Here is a 25,126-nt window from a genome sequence, read left to right on the forward strand (position 1 = left end):
CATCAGCATTTAAGTCACTACCTAATATTCCAAAGCAGGAGACAATTTTTATGATGATGTGTGTTTTTCTTCATGTAGGACAAGCACATGTAAACAAGTGCTAGTTTAGAACAGTGGGACACAGCTCTTGGTCAACTGCAAAATAAATGTGTATTTTTCATCATTTCGGTGAGACATTAAACATCTTTTACCACATCAAATAATATGAGTCCCTGTACCACACACAGCCTAAATATCAACAGTAGAATTAAAATGCATGGCATAATAAACACATGCTTTTTAATGAGACCTACTACTTTTAACTGCAAGGTTTAACTATTTAATGCACTGATAATATTACGATTTTATTTTGCCTGTTGAGAAAGAAAAACTGTGATACTTATGAATGGTGTATCAACCCCTGCAGGTCATAGGACAGAATGCCATACTAAATATATCTACAAATAATGGCAGTGCATAAAAGGACATTTTTCTGCCTTCTATACACAATGACGCTACACCCACTAAATCCATTCCCAAAAACATGCAATTGGCTTTTTTGATAATTAGCGAGATCGACCTGAACTTTTTAAAAATAGTTGTGAAACAATCAGTTAATGTCAAGTGTAACCTTTGTGTCTGTAAAGAATCTTCTGTACTTCCCTATCTCTTAGTTATCCCATTTGTTTTGCAGGCGATCACCGGGGTAAAAAGGAACATTACCTTACAGCTCTATTCATGCATTGGACGGAGAAGTAGGTAGCGATAGTCAGAGACCTCTATGATATTTGCACATGTTTTCTAGGTAACAATGATAAAAACGATGAGGAAAGCAACTTTTTAGATATAAAGGCAAAAAAGGAAAATCATAAAATGCAAAAAAACCCCAATTCTGAATATAACCAATGACAAATGGTGTGAACTTCTAAAAACCATTCTACAAATAAAAAGTGTTATTCAACAAGATGGAACAAAATTGGAAAAAGAAGCAACACGATATCATGAGACATGGAATCATCTGAAAGAAGCAGTTATGGACATAAGCCACGCGGAGGATTTCTTTTCTTACTTGCACAAGTATCTTGAGGGGTTGGAAAGGTCTTTCACCATGAAGCACTCGCCTCCATTCACACAGAAAGTTTTCTCCTTCTCTGCACATTTTACAAGATGGCTTGTCCCGGTTGTAGATGTCGATGTAGCTGGATGGGAGATAAAGAAGGGCAAAGGTTTAGATCTGTCTTCCCCTTTTCCATGCAGCCTTTAATCTGAAATTCTCTTAGGAGGAAGAGTTCATACAAGGTAATGACAGACTCCACTAAACTTTCAGGCTTAATAAACAACGGTCACAAAGTGAAGTAATTTCTGGGTGCAATTAAACAGAATAAAATCATAAAAAGGTAATTATCATTAATTTGATTACAATAATAGGAAAAGGGGCTCAACACTTTTTTATAACCAGTATTTTATTTTCCAAGGAAGTAGAAAAAGGGAAGATCTATTGTCATGAAGTAAAATACATTTTCCAGGAAGGCTCAAAGATAATGACACAAAGTCATATCACGGCAACTCAATTTAGATATCAATTTTTTAATGGCAACTAATTGATAAAATTATTTATTTTGGAAATTATGTTTTATGCGTATATTGACAATATTTTTTAGATATAATATATAGTGAAAAATATAAGGTGGCTTATGGTTCCTAATAAAAATGATATATTAATTGAGTATATATATTATCATACAGACCAGGTTCCATTCCATTCAAATTTTTACTCAGAAGAACATTTCTGAAATATCCAATTGCCAGCACACTTTTGAGAAAATGGACAGTCTAATATTGCTGAAAATGTGGAGTAAACACTACAGCATTCACCCATTTTGAATCAAGAGTAGAAACTGGCCTGAGTTTTGGTCTGTAACATCTTCCTTCATGTAGTAAGCTTGATACTCACTTATCTAACTTCACGATTATCTGAAAATGATGCCTCCACCAGTAGGTGCATGCACTGAATGAGGCCAAAGCTCTCATTCCTGGGGCCCTAAGGGCATTTGGTATCAGAACTTCTGCTCTCATCACTGGGAACATCACAGGCGATGCCCAGACTCAGCCAAAAGCAGCTTAATCTACATAATGTTTATCACTCACATTATCAGGACAAAAATCCGGTATGTCAAGCCAATGAAGACTCTATTTACTCTCTCAGGGAAAAAAAAAAATCCATCTTTAGACAAAATTTTTTTCTTGTCTACTGATCATTCTTGTGATTTTTAATCCTTGTCTTCCTTATTTTTATTTTGTTATTTGCATATGATATTCAGATGCCTGTTTACTTTTCTTAAACCTTTCATGTATTATTTTTCCATTTTCTTCTGTCTTTCTTTTGCATTCACTTCACTAGTCCACATTCTGTTTTGACTTTTAACCCCATTTCTCCCCTAACTCTGCTTAATTTTTACTCTACTTGATAGAAATATTCAACATCTAATTATTCAGTTTCTGAATCACTCAAGACCCTTCTTGCCTCTTCAAATTAGGCCTGTTTTTGGACTATTTCACTGTTCTCAGCGTGGCTTCCAGGACTAACAGCAAAGGACAGTCAAAATGACTTGTATTTTGGAGACAGATCTGGCTCAAATCCCATCTCCTACTAGCTCTGTGTCCTTGAGCAAGCCATTTAAACACCCAGATGCTGTTTCCCCATTTAGGATAATAGCACTCTTACAGGATTTTTGCAGAGATTATCAATAATCTAGCTAAAAGAATGAGCACCAAACTGGCACTCAATGAATAATAGCAGGTATTATTACTGGGCAAATAGGGAAGGTATTCATTAACCACATAAAAGGTTGATAATGGAAATTTGGGGATTTCAAAGATGCATCATATTCTTGAGTTATTGCTATGGATAATTAAGAAATCATTCAACTTGACTTGGGGGGTGAACAGACAACACAATACACAGATGATGTATTATAGAATTGTATACCTGAAACCTATATAATTTAATTAATCAATGTTACCCTAATAAATAGTAAAAATTAAAATTAAGAAAGGAAATGGCTCTTTTTTATTATTGCAACAAAAAGTCCTTTTCGAAATGCTTTTCAAGGTATCCTTCGTAGGTCTACAAACTAAACAAAAGGTGAACAAACCAACCAGGAAGAGTGGGGAGAGAGGGATTTTACCCCCCACTATCAGCTATAATTTTACCATCCTTATCAGGAAGAGGGGAGTGTTATCAGCAACACTTGGTCTATAAAATTATAGACAACACTTCTATACATCACTCAACAAATAATTTAACATGATATTATACTTGCATGTGAAAAACTGTTTGGTACTGTGTGTTAATACTTTCATCCATAGCAATTGCTTTTAAAAAGGACGAGAAGGAAGTTTGCCCTCAATGTTAAAGCTTTTGTGCTTAAGACTTTCAACTGCTGACAGGATTCAGTGGGATGACAAATTGGGCAGGGTATCCTGGCCATCCCAGGTGACAGTGCAGAATGGACCACCTGCAGTGGGCTGTCACCGCTCACATCCCTGCAGAGGAGCTTGGAGCCTCAAGTGCACCCCAGTGGCCTCTGAACCCCTGACAAGTTGCTACGGATCACCCCTCACCCACGTTGCACAGCAAATGCTGCATCAGGCTTTTTCAGGACAAATCCTGAGGCTTTTGCTTAAAATAATAAAACCAACATCCCCCCAAAAGCATACACTCCATGTAAATTGTGAACTAATGATAAAGATGAGCAGTAATATAAGCAAGAGACAGATGCGCCATACCTATTCCTTGGATTTTCTGATCTTGTGTTATCAAGCAGTTCATACTAGAAATAATTCCCAGTTTTTAGACTTTTAAAATATTTTCCCCTAAAATAATTTTCCCTTTAACACTATCCCGTAGCTCCAAGTTATGACACACTCATTTGAACAATTCTTAGATCATTACTTGAAACTAACAATGGGTATTTGATGGTAAAATAGACCTTGAAGACAGTGAAGTAGCAATGATCTCATACAGTCATGGATTATGGTATTTCCCTTTCATCTGATAGCAGCAGTGAGAACAGAAATGCTCATGGGATTGTAAGGCAGCAACAAACTCCCAGGTGGTGCAAAAGGTGACTGACTGGGTACAGCTGTTCTGAACCAACAGGCAAACACAGAAATAAGTTGCTGTCAGAAGGACCTGTACGGAGATGGCGAATGTGCACCTGTCAGATCTGTGCCAGGTTTCTTTTATTCTCCTTAGTTTACCGCAGTGCAGACTCAGTCCTAAACAGACCTATCAGTTTTGCAGTGACATCTTTTCTCTCTGGCTTATACATGCCATATTGTGACATCACCGTGCATGTGTTAATTCTGCCAGGAATTCATGAAACAGACAAAACAGCTTCTTAAACCAAATTGGGGAAGCACCATTCTTTCTGGGAGCTTTGGGAGGAGTTTATTAGGGGTGAAGCTTAAAGTTTTGCAGATAAAACATGCCTCGATGTATAAAAGGTGACCGTCATAGCGGTTCCTGGAAGTAAGTGGAGTAGATCTCACTTACCATTCAGTCCTTAATAAAGCCTGCCTCCCTCCACATTGTGAGCAGTTTGTCCTAATTTGGGAGTCAGTCACCTTCTAGTAAGTGCTAAATGAACAGCAATTAGGAACACTGCAACATATGATTTCATTTCTCATATGTTTGCCATTTGTATAAACACACTTTCCCTAGGTGTTCGCAACTACATTATAAGGAAGAAAGTGTAAAAAAAGCAGTAACTTGTTATCAGAGAATGCACTGTGGGGTATGTCACTCTTGAATTGGTCTCTTTTGGCAATTTAGGCCAGGACTAAGGCTTTGGAGACTAAGACCACCATTTCTGGACTCCTAAAATTCCTCGCCACGCAGTAGGGATCCCCTCTTTTTAGCCTCTTCCTCCCTCCCTTCCTCCCTTCCTCCCTCCCTCCCTCCCTCCCTCCCTTCCTTCCCCTCCCTTCCTTCCTTCCTTCTTTCCTTCCTCCCTCACTCTCTTCCTCCCTCCCTCCCCACCTCCCTTCCCTCCCATAATCCTTTAATCATTGCCCATGCAAGGCATAGTGGCAACTAGAGTTACTGGGGTTAAAAACTGTAAGACTGTGAACAAGTCTCCCTAAAGGGAGACCTTTATAGATAAAATGTAGTGAACTGAACGCTGGAGCTGGCTGAGCAGAATCAGGGCCAACGTGCTACTTTAGCATTTACTCCTTGTGCGAGTCCTGTCCAGCTAACCTGCCCCAGTGATCTTGTCTCTAAGAACGAGCTATCACAGGGCTGCTGTGAAGTGCGATAAAATACTTTTTCAGATAAAATGGTAATACTTTGTTACTATTACTAATGGTGTAAATATGGAAGAAAGAGAAGCAAAAACATTTCTCTGCCGGCTCTGGAATTGTTCATAATCAAGCCTCAAATGCTGTTTCTTAGTAAATTATTATTCTATGAAACATGAAGAGAGATAATTTGGAAGGTTAACTACTGAATGATTGTAAAACAGTGAGTAAATATCAATCATCTACTCTATTTGAACTTTATCATCACTGCTTGTCAATAATTTGTAACCACTAAAATTGACGAACAATATGTGTTAAAAGAAAAAAAAAAACACTAACAATTTAAATGTGTAATTATTTTCAACTTTCAAGATCCACACAATTCTTTCATATTCCTGACTGAACTTCCCAGTTACATGAATTAAATTTACTTATCGTATTGTGTGTCATTTTAACAGTTTAAGAACTTTTTAAATATTTTTTTACAATGCTGTGACATCCACAGTATAACTTAACATTGTGCAAATCATATACTATTGCACACTTTAAAAATAGATTAAATAAAAATTTGAGGAGTTGTGTTCTCTGCTCTATTGCTCACTGTTTTCCCCTGGAATAACACAGTTTTTCCTGCAGAATGCCAGGCTTTTTTTTCTGCTCAAGGAAGGCTGAAAAAAAAAAAATGCTGGAAAGGATGGCTTACTTTCCTGCTTGTTTTAAGTGGTATTTTCCTTATCAGTGGAATAGACAGCAGCAACAGACCAGGGCCCTTACACAAATGCAAATTGCTGATAAGGAGTCACCCTATTCTTCTTTGACAATTAGCAGGAATTAGCATGAATGTACAGTGTTTAATCCAAGAAGCAATCGTTACATCCAGTCTTCCCCGAGCATGTGAGTCTTTACTAGCAGCTTTTAGGACAATTCTTAATGGTTTGCTTATAGGAAATTATTAAACTAAATAACTACACAGTTTTCTCAACTATACAAATTTTAACAATTTTAATGTTTCTATATGAAACTGTCAATCACTACAACATTACAGGTTTTTGTTTTTTTTTTAACCTTACCTGTGATATCTTCAGTGGCTATGGATTTAGAAATCTGCATGCTTTCTTGCTCTTTGATCTCCCAGTTTAAAGAACCTGAAACCTGAAATTACTGTTCTTCCTCGGAACACAGCTCTTCTGCAGTGACTTCCTAGAAGCTTGGAATGCCCACTGGGGAAAAAGTGCTTCTGCGGCTCCCGAGGATGAAGCTCTGGAGCAGAAGCTGAGCAGAGAGGCTTCTGCAGGTGCTAAGGGAATGACATTGGCTTTCCAAGGAGAAGTCCAGAGCCAGACTCAGAACTACTGAAGCACTGTCATTCAAGGTTGGCATTTTTTTTTTCTGAGGAGTAATTGAATCTTATGCTGAGTAGCATATAGATACTTGAAAAGGAAAAACTGCCAGGAGGAGGTCAAAGAAACCTATGCTGACTTGAAGGTTCCCAGAGCCAATGTTGTGATTTAAAGGAGCAGATTGTCTCCTTGGCTTCTCCTCTGCTGCCCTCTGCTAAAGAAACAAAAAGGGAAGCCAGCAATGCGCCATCACGAGACCATAACTGGAAACCAGAACTTTCTAAAACAGAATTAGGACATCTCACTTTTTGGCACTAAGGTGGAAGTACTTAGAAGGTTGTAGGCTACATACAAGGTGAGGGTTTGTCCAAAGAAGACATTGACACCAAAAGTCAATGAAGATTAACTGGTTTAAACAATGGGTTTTGGAATCATTTAAACACACACAGATTGGTGGAACTTTAATATATTTTACGGTTTATCCCACATTTAAAAAGAGGATTCAAATTGTCTCAAAACAATAATTCTGTGGTCTTTAATAAAATCCCTCTAGCTAAGATTTCATGAAAGTACGCACGGAGAGGCTGCCCAAGATCACACAAGAGAGTTAGGAACTGCTTGTTTTCTGTTTTGTGAAATGAATATTGGGGCTGAAGCAGGTTAATACGATTTCTTGTAGGTCCCTCTCTCTCCCACAGGCTCTCTGGGCAGACCCTAACATTATTTCCTCCTTCTTTAGCAGAATGAAAAGTGACCTTTGGGTGTTTCTCCTCATAAAACAAAAATATAATTTTTGTTATAACGCTGATCTCATTTGTAGCTCAACAGAAAGCAGAGTCTAAGTTCCCAGCGGTTGTTGAGCAAATGATATGGTATCATTAGATAGTATTATCCTTAGAAAAATAAAATTGTCAAGAAGGTTATTTTTCAAACATACAAGTTGCTATTCATTTTCTTTTGTTTCCTGACAGCGCATTTCACTCATGACCTGGTGTGATCATCGTAGTCTACTACTTCATAGAGCAACATCTCAGTGACCTAAATGCCTTGTAGGATGTCACAGCTTTTCTGAAGACAAGGGAGAGTCTCCTCCCACACTGGGTCATTGACTGGGTGAAGTTACAAGAAAGCTACATTTTGTTCCTGACAAAGCCAATAATCTAAAAAGCCAAACTCCAGAAATATAGTCCTGCCATATATTTTGTACTAATTACTGACAGTTTTATATGAGTATAAAATTTCCATAGCTGGGAGCTGACAAATTTTCAAGCTGTCCCTTGAATCTTTTCCCACCAATACCTAGTCTAAAAGATTAAAATCCACCTAGCCTGCAAAGCAAACATGAGCAGTCCATCTGTCTGGGTTAATTTGATATATTTATAGGTCTCCTAAGGTTAAAAGCAGAAGGCGCGCATTCTTTACTATACTCTGCATTTCCTACTAGGATCACGTTGGTTGGGAGAAGGTTGTATCAGAGCAGAAAATGTTCACCTGTCACTTTCCGAATCAGTCAAATGTTTTGAGGACCCGACAAAACAAATCAAAGTGGATTGATCAAAGATTCAGCTATTCAGTGAGCTGCTAAGATGACCAGGTGACATTTAATGGCATAGGTTAATTTATTCATCAACTAAATACATTTAGCATGAAAGTAAATGAAAGGTCAAAATATAGAAACTCTGAGGCAAGTTCATATTCAACAAACTTCTAAAAACTGTGGCAGAGCACAAAATAACAGCCATGCATCATTTCAGTAGGTACTGAATCAACATTTGATGAGATTAAAAAATCAATTTCTATAAAACTATCTGTCAAATACTCTTATCCCTAAAAATCAAACCTGAATTTAATCAAGCATCCAGATAAAACTACTAATTTTCAGGAAGTGCTAGGTCAGAGGAACATATTAAAAGATACCTTGGGGTACAACTGGCAAATCTTGGACTAAGAAGTACTCTCCGGGGCAAATAACCTAGTTACTGAAAAATATATACACATGAAGAGACAAAGAGAGCTAGAGCTAGAGAAATACCAATAGGGTGAAATAAAAGAAAAATCCAAAATGCAGACATTTAAAAGAGAATTATGAGACATATAAACCAATAACAATGTGTGAAACATACTTAGAACCTGTTTTAAATAGTTATAAATATATGCTATTTGATAGGAGATTAAAATCTGATGACTGATTAGATAGTATTACTAAGGGGTTATCATTAATTTACTTGGTGTCAAATACATCATGGTTATATTTGAAAATAGTTCATATTCTTTAGAGCTACACACTGAAATTTTTATACATGAAATGATAAGATGTCTGGGATTTGCTTAAAAATAATAAGAGGGAAAGGAGGTGAGGGGGTTCAAGATGAAACGAAACTGGTAATTGCTGACTTGGATGCTGGCTCTGTGGAGACTCGTTATACAGGGTGTGGCAAAAGTAGGTTTACAGTTGTTCATAAGGAAAAAGGCACCCAGGTTGTAATTATCACAATAGCTTTATTAACTTTGTGTTTCATGTACTTAAAAACTGTAGTCCTACTCTTGGCCTCTCCTGTACTATTCTTTGCACTTTCATATATTTGATATGCGTGTTTAAATGTATATTATACATGTACATGTTTAAATATATGTATGTATATGTTTAAAATAAAACGCAAAAACTGTCATATTTAGCCTTTTCAAAACATGTCTTTATAATGTAAAAATTAGAATGATACTCTTACCATCTATAAATGTAGTGACTTTTAGCCAACAACTTAAATCATACTTAACATGGAAACTCTAGGAAGGATTTTCATTCATCTCAACAAGCCAAGGATGTTGACTACCAGTGCTATTATTTTACACTGCTCTAACCAATGCAATAAAACAGGAATTAAAAAAACAGTCAAACTGCAGGAAATGAGAAGATAATAAAATCATTATTTGAAGATGATATTATTGTATACCAGTATTAACTAGCAAGAAAACCCAATGAGATACAGGGGTCATATATACAATAGCAACAGGAAAATAAATCAATTAGATCAGCCAGGTATGAATCCAGCAGTAAGTATGCAAAATAGGAAATACCTTAAAAAGGTGATATATTAAGAAGGGGAATTAGGTCTGTGCTTGGGGGAGAAGAAAGCATTCCATTAAAGGAAAAGCAAATGAATTTGTGGAGGTAGAAAAATGAATGTCACATTCAGTGAAAAGCAGCAATTCAGTCTGACTAGGAGATGAATTATAAATAGAAAGCTGAAGCTAATGAAGCTATACAATAATAATGTATCCATATCAGAGAAGCCCTTGATAACCTGGCTGGAATTAATGCTTATTATGCAGGCTGGAATTAACATTTACTACAGAAGGAATTAGATGTTTGAGTAGGCCCATAATTAATAGAATTAAGAGTCTATTCTATAACCTTTGAAAGGGGAGGAATTGAAGATGGGGAGACCAGTAAAGAAGCTAATTGCAAAGGTTTAGGAGAGAGAGGAAGATCACTCAAACTGGCACACTAATGATAGAAAAGAAATAGGAGCCCATTCAAGAAATAACACAACTTTCATGGTGCAAAGGTGAATAGTAACTGTTACATGTGCTCATAAAGAAAAAGTTTGGGGAGTGTTTGATGACTTTGACAGTTCTCCCTTAGAGTGCTTTCTCAAATGCACAGTGTGTATGAATCGTTCAGTGTATCCTTTACTATAATTGTGATTTTATCAAACACAGGACTCCCATACTTTGGTAATGTGGTAGGTGTGTTATTTCTCTTTATTTAAAAAATTATCCTACATGTCTTTTTTATTTTATTCCCTCTGAATTCTGTAATGATTTTGGTGACAATGTCTTTATGAACCTAAGAATAGAAAAGAAATAAAGGTCTACAGAAGGAAAAAAAAAAGAAATAGCACAACTTTGTATTTATACACATTAAAATTAGGTAGGAGCTACATGCTGGAGCTCTTCTGTAATTCACACCTTGTATCATACCTCTTTCTAAGACATTCAAACTGCTTAACGACAGTTTCTTATTACTCTTTACACAACCTAGGAAATACCCGTGGTAGACAAAAGGACTGGGGTCCACTCTTAATATTCAGTACTCGTTGTATAATGAAGTGAAAATGTCTAAGTTACCACCAAGCCACAGGATGGTTTTCTCATGTGACTATACGCACATCTGTTGATATAAAGCAACCCACTAAGAATAGACGGTTGTCTGAAGGTGTAAGTTATACCGATGATCAAGGCAGCGATGCCCCTAAAAGTCCCGGGAGTATCTTCATGACAGAAAATGATTTCAGGCAAACAATTAATCTAAACTCTCAATGTTTTTGCATAAAGGAGCCTTCATAAAAGTGTAGAAAAATGGACAGTAGCCAATACAAACACAATCTTCCCAGTGTTTCACGTTTGGGTCAGGTGTCCGATCAGCTGCTCTCTAACACATGGAGCCCGAATGTATTTTTTAGAATGCCACTTTTGTGGTTCTAAAACACCAGATTGTGCATTGCTACATACCACTTAGCCAAATTACTGCAATTCTGGGTTTGTGTGAGGGTTGTGAACATAAATAGCCAGATTCTGTTTCCATAAGCACCACATTTGCCTCACTGAGGTGAAAGGTCGCAGCGTATAAAGGAATGAAGTAGTAAAAGCATATTCGAACATATGACTCTTGCTCTGCAACACTTGGCTAATTTCAGTCCACATATTTTCCCAGAAGTCCCAGGAGTTCCCTTTTCCCATGTTCGTGATCAGAAAAGCAAAACACCCTTTCTTGTAATGTGATGTGTTATTAAATGTGTATCTGTAGTTGTTAGGTTCCCAGAACAAATTTTAGTAACCAAGTAACACATGGAAATCGAACTTTTTTCAGTATGGTTACTGTCATTTACACATGACCAATCTGAATAGGAATAAAACAAGGTTTGGAAAAACACATAATTTTAAATGCTTCACCTCAAGAAAATGTTTGCCCTGCCCCCAATGGACTAAGCTGGTTTCATAATATTTAGATCATAACGTGTTTTGTTTCTCTAAAGAGCATATACTTTTTAGAGATGGGGACATCGGGGGAGGTAATATTACAGGCAAATCCTGGGCCTTTACAGGAACTGGGCCAAAATGATAAATTAGCCTTGACTACCTTATGTATAAAGCTTGCCTTAAGCCTTTGTTTTTAGCTGTTGTTGTTTTTAATATCTGGGCCTCTATATTCCTACCTAACAGGCACCTTTTCTACTGTTTTTCTACTCTTGGCATTACAACTTACTGTTCAAAGAAAACAGACAGGTGCACACTTTGAACTCTTTTTCCAAAATACACAATATTTTATAAAAACTAGAGCCATGTGTTCAGTGTCTTACTCTCATCGTCTGGTCTGGCTATTCTACCTATACATCATTCGGTTGTTGGAAGTACCCAGTAGAAATCATCTTGCTTGTGGTAAAAACTGAAAAAGGACATGTTGAATCACATAATTTAAAAAAAGTAGAGGCCAGGGCCCTATCTTTGCCTCACCTGGCTACTTCCCTGCACTGCCTGAAACAGGGGCTATTAAGATAGTCCACACATGAGATCTTAGTTATAATTCATTAGTTTCTTTCCTGGTGGTGATATATCTATCTACGAAGATGGACTAATAAAACACTTCCCTCTCCTGGAGCTATAATAATTCAACACGGCTGAGGTCTTCCCCCTTTTAAAACATAAACCATTTTGTAGACACTGCAAGTATGTGTTTAATACAAATCTTCGCTCTTCCCATCCATCACTAAGGTGCTTCTTACCCCAGCACTAATCAAGAAAACAACTTAAAGCAGGAAACCATGGCTGTTCAGTATACCAGCTGAAAGGGAACCAGGGCTCTACAAAGCCACCCAAAAATTAAATCATGCAGGACCAGATCTGTGGCTGTGTCTTCTTTGCCAATTTAATTCCCCATATTCCCATAGAGGAGGCAACTGTCTTCAGATGAGATTTCTCAGTCAAAAGCTTTCAAGAATTCAAATACTTTGCAACACCAAATAACATGCCTAACAAAAATCTACACTGGTATTCTGCTTAAGTAGGCATTGCCAATATCTAGTGAGAATTTTCCAGTTTAGACTCTACGGAATCCAATGACCACCGTGATGGAGAGACACGTGCAGAGCTGGTTATCATCTGTACCCCACTGAGGGAGAGTTCACACGTGACAGGCAAGTTCTTGTTATGTTGCTAAGCAGAAAACAAGGCCTTCCTAGGAAAGAGCTCTTATTAATAAGAAGAAACCAGACCTCTGACCTTCCTCTTTGAAAAGGCCCAATTTATTCATGGCTTTTCCCCTTAAGAAATCCTTACTTCTGAAGAACTTTGAAATACAGAACTCTTTTGTTGAGAGTCAGAGGTTTTTCTTGATTACACACCTTTTGGAGTGTTGGACAGTCACAGGTGGAAGACCCTTCCTGTTCAGAGACCCTCTTCACCTTGCATTTCTATGCCCGAAGTTATACACTAAAAACTTGAATGCCGACATTTTTCTCAAAGTCTGAAGACCTCAGAGAAGTGAGGCATTGTTCTAGAGAAACCACACAAGTCCCTGAAATTAAATGGTGATAATAAAAATTGGATCTTAACTACCAGACAGGTCTTGCAAGAATTCATCAATCCTTCATTGCCCCTCACACTGTTCTCCATTAAGTTTATCGGAATCTGTCAAATGGCTTCATGGATCTATCACAGCCACTGGATTATGCCTGAGGTTCACACTTGGGGAGCTAACCCCACACTTGCGTGCGTATGCACTTGCTTGTGTGTGCCTGAGACTATGACTTTCTTTATGTTAGGAAATCAAATTGCACTCCATCTCCCACTGATTGAAAGGCTGCTTTAAATTCTCTTTTTTTGTGTGTGTAAATGAAATAACAGGAACCAAAGGATTCATTGGTAAATAAGGATTGTAGGTTATGTTGTCCTTAACTAAATCTTATCACTTCTGTAATCAAAGCTCTTTTCTTAGAGCTAGAAAAGTGCCCACGATATCCCAGAATCCCATTCTCTACCCCTGCCATTTTTGTTTTCTAGGCTTTTTGTTTGTTTTAGTTTCATCAATTGATATTAGTTCATCATAAAATCCAATATAATTTTAAGTGGACTGAATATAAGCACACTCATTAGTTAACAATGCTACTACTAAATTTCATGATTATTCTTTACATTTTTTAAAATTCAGTTTTATCCTTCGACAAATTCAACCCTCCGAATATACACTTGGTAACTGTGTTTGTCTGTTTTCATTTTTTGCTTGTTATGTTTGTTTGCTTTGACGATGTGAAGACCATTTCATCTGTGAATAATTTTAGTTGTAAATGACAAATTTTAGTTGTTCAAAGGTGAACAGGCAGAACACATGGATGAACAGATGGAAATTATAAATGAATGCAGAGTGTCAAAATATTGCTTCTGAAGTCAGAACAAGGCATTGGCAAACCCATCGAAATATCTACAGAAAATGTTGGCCACACATATTTAAAAACTATAAAGAACTTACCTAGAATGTTAGAGAGAAGGTAAACAACAACACAAAAGTAGTGTGCTGATGGATGTGTGGGAGAGAAGTGGAGAACAGAGAGTGTGCTGGCCCTGTGAAAACAGCTTTTCTTGGGACCCAACCATGAATCTGAAGTTCAGTTCAATTAGGAAAGTCCAGGATGACAGTTTTGTCATGCAAATAAGGTTGTAATATCCTTCAGGGAATAAATTTAGACAGTCACTCGAGTGTTTGCAGCCTTTGGATGGACTTCCGGTGCTCACAGGAAAGGTGGTTCCTCAGTTTGCTAGGAATGCACCAACCACAGTCCTTGGGCTGAAAAATTGCAATTTATGGTAAAGTCTAGCTTCAGATCCTGACATGAAGTTGGAGTTTCCCATGCAGAGCTATATTAACAGTGACATGGCAAAAGGGAAGTTACAGAAATTAAAAAAGTCTCATGAAATGTAATCTGCTCAATGGGCAGCGTAATCCATGCTCCTGAAATCACAGTCTACAGATGAGACAGGTAAACCACGTAAATGGTGAAAGAGAGATGACTGAGTGGAAAGCGAGGTGTGTCTCCTGATTTGTGGGTCTAGGGCTTCAGACTAAGGACGACCGTGTTGACCGTGTTAACCATGTTAGCAACCCTGGGGAAGAAGTCATGAACGATAAAGCTCTGAAGGTAAGAAACATATCTAATGTATTGAAACTTTTACTCAATTTCACAAGAAACTCTGAGACCAGACAGAGCGTGAGGTCAGAACAAACTTCCAACTGTGCTGAACCACAGGGGCAGAGGTCCAGAGGGATGGGACCCATCCCTGTCACTTGTGATCACAAGAACTCTGGGGGGTGGGCACTGAAGTCCTAACCAGAGCTACGCTAAAAATGACCAGGAACAGTCCCATTTTATAATCAAAATAACGAAGAGAGCACGCCCTCTATGTTCAGATAAATTCCAATAACTTAACGAGTTAAATAATGATATGCGCTAGGTTAGATAAGAAATAATCATTTTAATGAGGTTGTCATAGATCTGTATTAATTCCAAATATCCAATTCCCCAGGTGTAATTCAGAATAAGAGAAAAATTTCTCAGAACTACCATTTCCACGGAGCATACTCTCTACTATGTTCTGGCTTTATGGTGATCTTCAAGGAGGGTCAAGGGAAAAACACCAAAGGGGAATGAGAGGCAGAGAGAGATGACATTTCATGAAGGCAAAGATGGAAGTGTTCTTTGCACACTCTGTTTCCTTCTAAAGCACCCTCATCTTTATATGATACAAACTATATCATTTCCTCCAGTAATCTTCTGAAGTAGAAATCATATTCATCTAGGACAGCTGGTATCTGGCATTAATAACGTTTGTCGTAAATTGTACAGGTATGCCTTTTGTTTCTACTCTTTCTGATCCCCCTTTTTAGGAGGGGAAATAAATGCTGAAGAAAACTCAAAAGTTATCTACACGGTAAAAGCAATACAATTCTTAGCAAAGATTAAGAAGAATGACATTCATTAAATACAGCATGCCACATATTCTAGCCCTATAGTCAACACAACAATCCTAAGAAATAGGTAACATTTTATCCTTTTCATGGGTGAAGAAACTGAGGCTGAAAGAGGTTAAATATAGCATGTTTTTGTTCTCAATGTAACAAATAATGTGGAGAGGGATTCCAAGGCAGGTTGGCTGAAAGGCTGACAATGTGTCTCCTAACGCATTCTCTCTCATGATTCTTTCATTCCCGAACTGCATAGCTGATCTTGAAGTTAAAAATAAACAAAGAACAGAAATTGAAATTCTTTCCACAGACTAGTAGAGAAGCCATATTCTTTCACCTTGCAGAAAGGGTCACTTTCTGAATATTTGCCCCTGTCTATAAACTGTATTTCAGGGAATGACTCTAACAATACTACTTTTAGACTGTGCTTTCGGAGCAGAAGACAGGAGGCCAATGTTGGTCACATCAATGTTATTTTTTGTCTTAACTCAGGGAAAATGCTCAATCCAAGTTATCTAGTATTCTATTGTCTGTTTCAGAACAAAATGGTTATCATTTCAGTTAGCTTTCCTAAGAACTAGAAAACTAAACTGATCCTGAAGAGTTTAGTCTAAATTAGAAAAACTGTCAGATATTTGATGATGTACCAATCACCCAAGGCCACAGGATTGTAATGGATGCTATTTAACTTCCATTTAAATTAGCCTCATTTTTCTTTTTAAATCATTTTTAGGAAAGTAATTTAATTTTCATTGATCAATAATCTCAAAGCTTTTTTTTGTTTGTCTTTTTTTTAGAAAAAGACCATTTCTTTATCAAGCTGAAGTCAGAGGAATTATGCATGTGCATATAAATACATATACAAATAGAAATAGGCAGAGGCATAGATGTCTTTGAGGAGTTCTGTCAGCAGGAACTATTTCAAATGAAAGGCCAAAGACAGTTATGAGGTCTGCATAATATTTAATATTTGCATAAGATCGCTGATTGACCTCGATGAGATATTAATGCCACTCGTTCTTTAGAAACTAATTGTAATCAACAAAAGGATAAGGGGAAAGAAAGAAAAATGTATACTTATAAGCGATGCACATACATTATATAAAATTAAGTTACTTGACTATACCAATGACATATGAAATGAGGTTCATTTTGTTGGCTGGTAATTTTCTTTCACCTCATTTTCATATAACATATAAATTATACACAGGAAGGTTTAAAAAACTGGTCTTGTGGCGGTGCTCTTAATTGAAAGTTAAATCCTGACAACTAAGTAATTGAAATGAGCAATCCCTACAAAGATGGACTATTCTAAATAGCTAACGTAAGACTGCTTTCTTTTGGTTAAGTTACATATAAGGATCTTCTAACCAGGTTTGCTTTACATATTCATCGCTAAAAAATCTAATGCAATAAACAGAGCAGCAGATATAATTGAAGAGTTTATTAGTGACAAGTGACTAAAAAATGAGAATAAGAATTTATAATATAGAATTGAATTGCTTAATTTTCATCAAGTGCTTCTCTATTTAGTAGGTTTTTTTACTATTTTTTTATTCTCTTAACTATACCAAGTCTAACTATTTAAAATTTGAAATTTTTAGCATAAGTCACTGATTTGTTCAAAATAAGGTAAAGGTATGGAAGAAATCCGAGGATCATAGAATTTTATATTCATTTCTGCAGTAAGATGTAACTGAGGCACATAAAAACAGTTATACAGTTTTTCAAACTATTTAAGTGCATGTAAGAGACATGACTAAAATATTGAACTTTGTGCTTTCAAATGCACCATTAACATTTTAGCTTAACATCCTTTGTTTCCTAAAAATAAGCAGTCAATGTTGAGCAGAAATGTCAGGAAATCAATAAAAAGTAATTAGGAAGAGTGTCTCATGTCCTTGAGAAAAGCTCTGAAGGCAGAAAGGGAAGCTCTGGCACAGCGACCAGTTAGCATTCTTTAGTTTCTTTTTTCTTTCCCATAATAAAAAGAAAAGGCAATAATTTAAATTACTTTATTAAAAAGTAACCATATAAATGTCAAGTGTCACCCTGGGCCATAACACAGTTGATGTGGATGCTTTCTGTTACAAAATCCACAGTGAAAGCTGCCTCGGAGAACTGACTCCTCTATGCAGTATTAGATATACCCATGTGGGATAAGCAACAGAGAAGAAAACCTCATGTTAACACTTAGCTGTTTGAACTGTTTCTGTCATCTCTGAGTAAAGTGAGGAAAGGAAAGAATTGTTGAGTGACTACGATGTACCAGGGAAAAAATATACATGACCTCATAAAGCTCCCACAATAGCCTGTAAATTCTGTATTATTTCTCAGACTTTCGGATAAGCAGATAGCAAACAATGTTTCAAAGAGATTAGAGTCTGCCAGGGTCCTACTGATGAAAAATTTCAGTTAAGATTCTAACTCCGATTACCAAGTCTCTGCGCTTTCTAAGACACCACTGAAGAATTTTAAATGGTGCTTCTGATTATTTTCGAGGGCCATGCATTTCTTTCAGAATCTGGGGGATGCTATGGCTTTTTGTTTACACACGAAAATAAGACACTAGCCTACAATTTTGGGATTTCATGTACTGCCCCCTTCTCTGAAGCCACTTCACAGTTATTCCACGGATCTACAGTTAAAAATTCTGCATGAGAGGTTGGACTCTAGATGACCTTGGACTTCCTCTAGAATTCAGAATCCTCACTATCAGGATTCCATGAGACATGAGAGAAAAAGGCTATTTCCCTCTATTCATTATTTTGACTTGCTTTATTTCAGAGGCCTTTCTTAATCATCTGTGTTAACTATATTAGGGACAAATAGAAAAACATTTAAGAACACCTCCAAAATTATCACAGGTCATGATAAGATAAAACAACAAATTAGGAAATGAAAACTTATTTAGGAGTTTTTTTTTTTAATGTAAGTATAATGAGGGTGATTTAACCTGTAGCAGTTTATTGTAAATAATATCACTATGGTTTACAGATTAGCTAGGATATTGTACTTGATATCCTATGAAATAAAATATGAAAGAATATTTTGTTTAAAAGGGGCCCTCATAACTTAAAAACATCAAATCTCAGAAACTATTGGAGATGGGGCAGAAAGGAAGAGGGTCTCTAGCTACTTAATAGTCATAGATATTCTCATTTTTAAGCTTGGACTAGCATTATTTAAGATAGAACCTCAAATTTCTGAAAGACAGCTGTGGCCACAACTTAATAAAAATCACATTCCTCCTAAAAGAAACAAGCACAAATACCATGAACCTTTAGACATATTTCTATTTATGTGCTTTGTGTTTTAAAGTACTTAGCTTCAAAACACCAGGGAGTTCTACTTAAATCTTCTTTAAAAAATAATTTTAATAGAAAATTCAAAGTTGAAATATTTAGTATGGAAATTCATTCATATAATTATAACTATTGTTGGCCATAAAACATAAATGTGTGTAATAGCATGAACAGTCAAGATAACACTTTATTTCACACTCAATTTAATTAAAACAATCTCTGACTAATTTTTTCCTACTGAATTGCACTGAAAACAATTCTGAGGAAGCACTGTGCTATGGTGACATTTGTTCCTCCTGTCCTTCACTCAAGAGTATGACAAAAGATTAGGAGAATCTAGCTCTTATTCTGAACAATTGTCTCACCCAAGAACATTATTATTGCTGATTTCAGGCAACATTCTATTACTACTACTAATCAGTATAGATATAACACAATTCATGTTTATTTTATAGAAAAGGAAAGGCAATTCTGCTATATCCAATAACTGGTTATGAATTGTTCTAATTAACTGATTTAAAGTACCATTTATCAAGCAATGAATGAGCATGACATCCAACACAGAATGCACTTTAGTTTGAAATGTATTGCTTTCTCTACATATGGATTACTTTTTATTTTCTAGAATATTCAGATAAGATTGGAATAAAAAGAAATAAAAAACTGATTTTACAATAGGAGTATGTAATTTATCACTCAACTCTAACAGTATATGGCATTTTAAGTGTTTCCTTTGCTAAATGGATGCACAATTCCACCCCCTCTCACCACACACAAACACACACATACACGGTCATAAAAACAAACTGTGAGGCTGTATTTTTTTCATTCAGTCCTGAAACTGGATTTTATCAAAAAGGTTAGAATTACACGGCTATATTGAGGCTATACCTCAGGGACTTCTACTCCATTTCTGTTGTGATTGAAACGAAGTGGGTGGGGGAAGCTTTCAAATTAAAACTCACTTCAAGCTAACAAAATATACCCCCCCACACATAGACACTCACACTCCGTTGCCTCTTCCTTTGTGCTTTGATAGCCTCAGGATTCAAGTCCAAGGCAACAATAACAGGAGTCAATAACTGCTGTCTGTCAACGGAAAGACTTGCTATCGGGCTCTAAGCAATCCAGGGCCAGGCCATGCACACATTCTAGAGCTGGGGTTTCATTAACATTCTAAGGCGTTGGTCTCCCTACACCATGAAGGTAGCAGCACCTTTGGAGTCCCCACAACAGGTCGAATTTGCAATACAACTAACTGCTCTGCCTTCAGCACAAGTACCACAGAGGAGAAGGAACTCCCAGGCGCTGTGGTTAAAGGAAGGTGAAGAGCGCACAGACAACTTTTCCAGCTTTGTGCTGCTAATACTACTAGCAGGCTCCCTGAAGTGGAGGCCCAGAGAAAGAGGGGGGAAAGTGTGGTCATCGTACCCACATTTCACTCAGCTACCACGCATGCTGCTGGCTCTATCATTAAAACTGACTTCTGGAAAAAAAAAGAGCAGAAGGAACACTGGCAAAATGTAATTAGAGGACAGAGATCTGCTTTGGTTAAGAGGCTCCAGTGTTACCATATAAAGAATGTAGATGAAATTGCTGTGAAACAGTCTGGAGAAATGGTACTCGTCTTCAAATATATCAGAGCTGGATACAGGAAACATTTATATACATGGTGGGGCAAAGCTGGGTTTATGGTTGTGAGCATGCAAAACAGAGTTTATTCTTGTATTATTATTTATTAATTATATTATTTTCCATACAAACAACTGTAAGCCTACTTATGCTCCACCCTGTATATAAGCGGTAGAAACTGGGTTGAATTAATGGGAGCTACAGGCACACAAATTTTCACCTGAATATGTGAATAAATTTGTACAGCAGAACAAAGATAAAATGGGTAAGTGTTGGTAGGTTGGACGTTTCCTTGTAACAGAAGAAAGCATAGACTAGTTGATAGTTTTTCTTTGGTGGGACTCATGGCAATGAGGGATAAGTTTAAACCTCAAACCGTTCCAGATTTCTCCCAAATTTGAGGTTATGATTTTAAGGAGAGGATTAAATGATTTATCAGTGATGCTGGTGGTTTGGGTTAAACACAACAATTTTCATATTTAAGCAAGATCTGACATGATTTTTACAGATCACAAAAATGCTACATCTTAATCTTAATTTCAAGCATCTGATTCTAATTCATCAATTTGTAGCTGGTGCACATTCAGACAAGAATAAAGAGCAGCAGATCAAGGGGCGATCCCTCTCAAAGTGGAAAAATACCTTATGTCCCTCAAATTTTCTACCACTGTAAAAATCTAAAGCAGAAGCCAGTTATAATATGTGGTCACTAATCACATGCTGATTGCTATTCCTAAAAGCTATAATTTGTTAGATATTTTAAAACATTTCTTTTGGCTATGTAAAAATATTTTTGTGTTCAGAATTTTAAAACGTATTGAACACTAGAAAGAAGCTAATATTTTCAATGGCTATAAGAAGCATATCCCAATGATCACAAATCTAAACTGGCAGGCATTAACTGCCTCTCTGTCCCCACAGGTTACTAATTTCATTGATGAGACTTCCTATAGCTTTTATTGGCCATCAGCAGATGAATGGGGGTGGAAGTGACTAAATGCACCAGGACCAATAAAACCTGCCTGTAAGTGATAAATATGAGCTTGTTTGTGCTATGACTTGAAGAACACTATATTTTAGTGATGGTCTCCAAGCAGAAATACTTAAACATGCTCCATTAATTTCATGACAGTAGTAGCAAAATATAGTATGAAATAATCAAATTTATTTTACAGACATGCATGCCATATCTATGCATTTTTCTCACATAAATTAAAAACTGGTTTGAGCCTTGGGAAATCAGATCTTGCCTTTTTATACAGGTTTTTGTTTGTTTGATTTTCTTTTGCTATTGTCACATCATAATATACGTGATGTATGTTTCTAGCTTTGTGTGTCATGCAGGTTAATCTTCCAGTCTGTTATATGAAACTTCTTTCATTGTGTCTTATGCAAAGCATCTTATACCATTTAGCAAATTTTAGATTTAAGCCCGATAGTATTCCCGTTCCTCAAATGAAAACGTCTAAATTACAAGTAAACCTTTGAAAAAAGAAATCATTTTGAAGATTCAACTCTAAATTCATTTAATCTGGCTCAACAAATCACTGTTTAAAATTCACCAATTTGTCACACTTTTTATTTAATATGTCCCTCACCCCCACTTTTACTGCCTCCCCGGAGAGTATTGGGAGATGGAGAATAGTGAGCAAAACATTAAAAAAACAAACAAAAAACCCCATTCTTTTTAACACACCTTGTGTATATCATTATGCTGCTTAGATGGCTGGTGGGCAACTGGCAATTTGTTAAATTAAGCCATTTCCTCTATGCTATTCTTTGTTATTGAAGGGCCATGGCTCTGTACCATACAGAGCCATTAGTTTTTAAGTGCTTGCTCAGCACAGCCCATTTTTGCTGATGGTATCTGAAGTTACCATGTGCAAATTGGTTAGAGAGGCATTAGAGGGAAGACCATCTGCATTTACCTATAGAAGATGTTACTTTTTCAAAGGCTGAATGTGTTGTAACTATTTCATTGAAAACACTAGGTATTTGGCCACTAATTGTTTTAAAAGTTCCCAAATTAAAAACTAGAACATAAACTTTAAGTTGTGTGAATATTTTTATTCCAAATACTTCATAAAATTTTCCTGTAATTACAAATTTTAAAAACAGCTTGTTTTATTACTATTATTTTTTTTAAAAAGCATTCTCTGTATATAAGTAAGAATATGACAGATTTTCATTTCTACATTTTCCTTCCCATGATTAAATTGACCAGAAGAAAGTAAATAATAGTTTTTTTATCAACCCATTTATCAAAAAAGACAACTTTATCAATGAATTTTACTTAAAAAATGAATTAGAACTGCCTTTTAAACCAGTCCCTATCAATCCTTAGTCACCAAAGAAACTATTTTAGGATAAAAATATGTAGAAGGTAAAAAGAAAGTAATATAATACCATATTTCTATGTAAGATTCATTTACATATGCTTATGTGGTAGGAAAATTCATCTTCTTCCAAGTAATATTGCTACTTCAAAGATATACAACTGATACTCAGTTGATGAAAAGTCCATTTTCTTCAGCCCCATGCCCCCTCCCATTTTTTTTTTTTTATTGAGACTGGTATCAAAAGCACAGTGAAGAACACTAAACTAAGGAGTACACTTTGCATGTACCTTTATAAGGAGCACATTTTTATAACCTATTGTTATTGGGGTAGAGAGATTAATTTTAATTGTCCTTCTTATTGTTTTTTTGACTTCCAAAATGATGTCTTAGATCTCACTAGAAAAGTCTAGGAAACAGAATAATTTGCATTACTTTGCATGTAAGAAAGTTATAAATATGGCATTATACCCTAGGTGAAATGTTTGTGAAAAAACATTTTAAAAATTATCAACAGGACAGTTCTACAATATCATGAGACAAAAATGATCAAAGTGTCTCTCATATCAATTGGGAAATTGAATAGATAAAAGGATGTCTCAAAACTAATAATATTTATGAGATCGTTTGCCCCACTACAGAAAAATGGAGGAGAGAAAATCTGAAGACTCCAATGGGCCAGTGCAACATCCTGACCCCACCGCCCTCACCCTGGCTTCTGAGCAATATTGTTTGTGCTCAGGCTCTAATTAGCGCGAAGTCCTGAAGGGTTTCAGGGCCAGACAATATGGACAGAGAGACAGAGAATGCCTCTAGTCTTCACGTATTTTCTCTGAACCTCCTCCCATCCATTAGCCAAGATAAACAGCATTACTTAGGAAATCCAAATATAAAAATATCTGAAAACAAATAAAAATATAATTAAATGCTACCCCATAAAATTATTGATTCATTTAAGGTACTAACTCAAACAAATTTGTGCTTTCAGGTACATTTGGTACTTTAATGTTCGCTTGCAATTTTGTTGAAAAATCCATCCATTAGAGAGAGGAAAGAATAAAATGACAAAAATAGGACTGTAAGACATTAAAATAATCTAAGCAATTTTATAAGTGACCCCTGTTTTTGATGCCTCCCTTCTTCAAGTTCCAAGAGCTGATTGATAATTTTGCAAGTAAAATTCACAATAGTACTGAAAACATGACTAACATTCATAATATCTATTAATCCATCTTCCTTTGAAAATCAACAAAGATGCCCAAACACAGGTTGTTGTCTGTTTCAGCAGGTTCACTTGACTTCATCTGTGCCCATTAGGCACATTTGAACTTAACCTTTTTCAGAAGCACACATATTTTGCCATGCGCTTTCTAGAAGTGACATAGTGGGGTCATGTTTTTAGATGGGGGCAGTGTCTCCTCAATGCCTTACAGACAGTACTTGGGAAGTGTTTTCCTGAAATATCCTTCTCTTTTTCTAAGATTTTCCATTTTTGATATTAGGTATATAAACCAAGTCTAAATGATGAGAAATCATTAGTCTTAGGAAAAAAGTTATCCTTAGAATGCTTGATTTCTGGGAAAAGAGAAAATCCAATTCATAGCACTTCGGTTTATTTTATGACAAAATCTCAAGGACATGTCATTTTTGTAATCTCATGATCTGACATCACATATCAGTTTATGGACTTTCAAATTCAGTTGGAAGAGTTTCTATTCAGGTGGGACCCTCCTTCATCAAAGTGCACCATTCACACTTTCTTTATGCTAAGCAAATGAATACTGGACAGTTAGAGTACCTTAAATCCTTCATGGAAGGAAGCAGGGTAACAATATGTAACTAATTCAAAAAGTGATCATTGATAAATAATCTACAATTTTTGTGAAGTTTTGCAAAGTGAGTCATCTTTTAGTTGAGCACATTGTCTTCAGTTGACAGTTTTGCCTATTTCGAAATAGGTTTTAGTTAATTGAGAAATCAGGAGTCTGATGAGATTTGGAAAAATCAATTATTTAAATGAAAGACCACAGAAATTAGTATTTAAAAATCATTTTCATATATGCTGACCCTTTGGTTGTTGTGCCGCTCTATCACTGAATTGTCATTCTTCTGAGAGAAAGATGCTGATGTATTTAACAGTGAAAATGGACCAGTTCTGAGAAGTTATCATTCTTAGAGTTTTTGGCTTTTTATTTAAACACAGAGAATATATCT

At 36.2% G+C, this 25,126-nt stretch overlaps 1 protein-coding gene across 9 annotated transcripts in view; it reads right to left on the reverse strand.

Moving 5' to 3' along the window:
• Positions 1 to 25,126, reverse strand: part of NRG1 (neuregulin 1) — a 950,601-nt gene that overhangs the window by 31,365 nt on the left and 894,110 nt on the right. For 8 of the 9 annotated variants that reach the window (XM_054566057.1, XM_054566056.1, XM_054566055.1 and 5 more), the window contains one exon: positions 1,049 to 1,178. In XM_054566057.1, coding sequence (XP_054422032.1) covers positions 1,049 to 1,178 — 130 coding nt within the window. Of the gene's footprint in view, positions 1 to 1,048; positions 1,179 to 6,353; positions 6,512 to 25,126 lie in introns of those variants that run through there. The other variant, XM_054566058.1, reaches the window with a different exon arrangement.

This window comes from Pteronotus mesoamericanus, unplaced genomic scaffold (assembly GCF_021234165.1).
Source record: "Pteronotus mesoamericanus isolate MK-2021 breed Mesoamerican mustached bat unplaced genomic scaffold, CSHL_Meso_final contig_169, whole genome shotgun sequence".
NCBI lineage: Eukaryota > Metazoa > Chordata > Mammalia > Chiroptera > Mormoopidae > Pteronotus > Pteronotus mesoamericanus.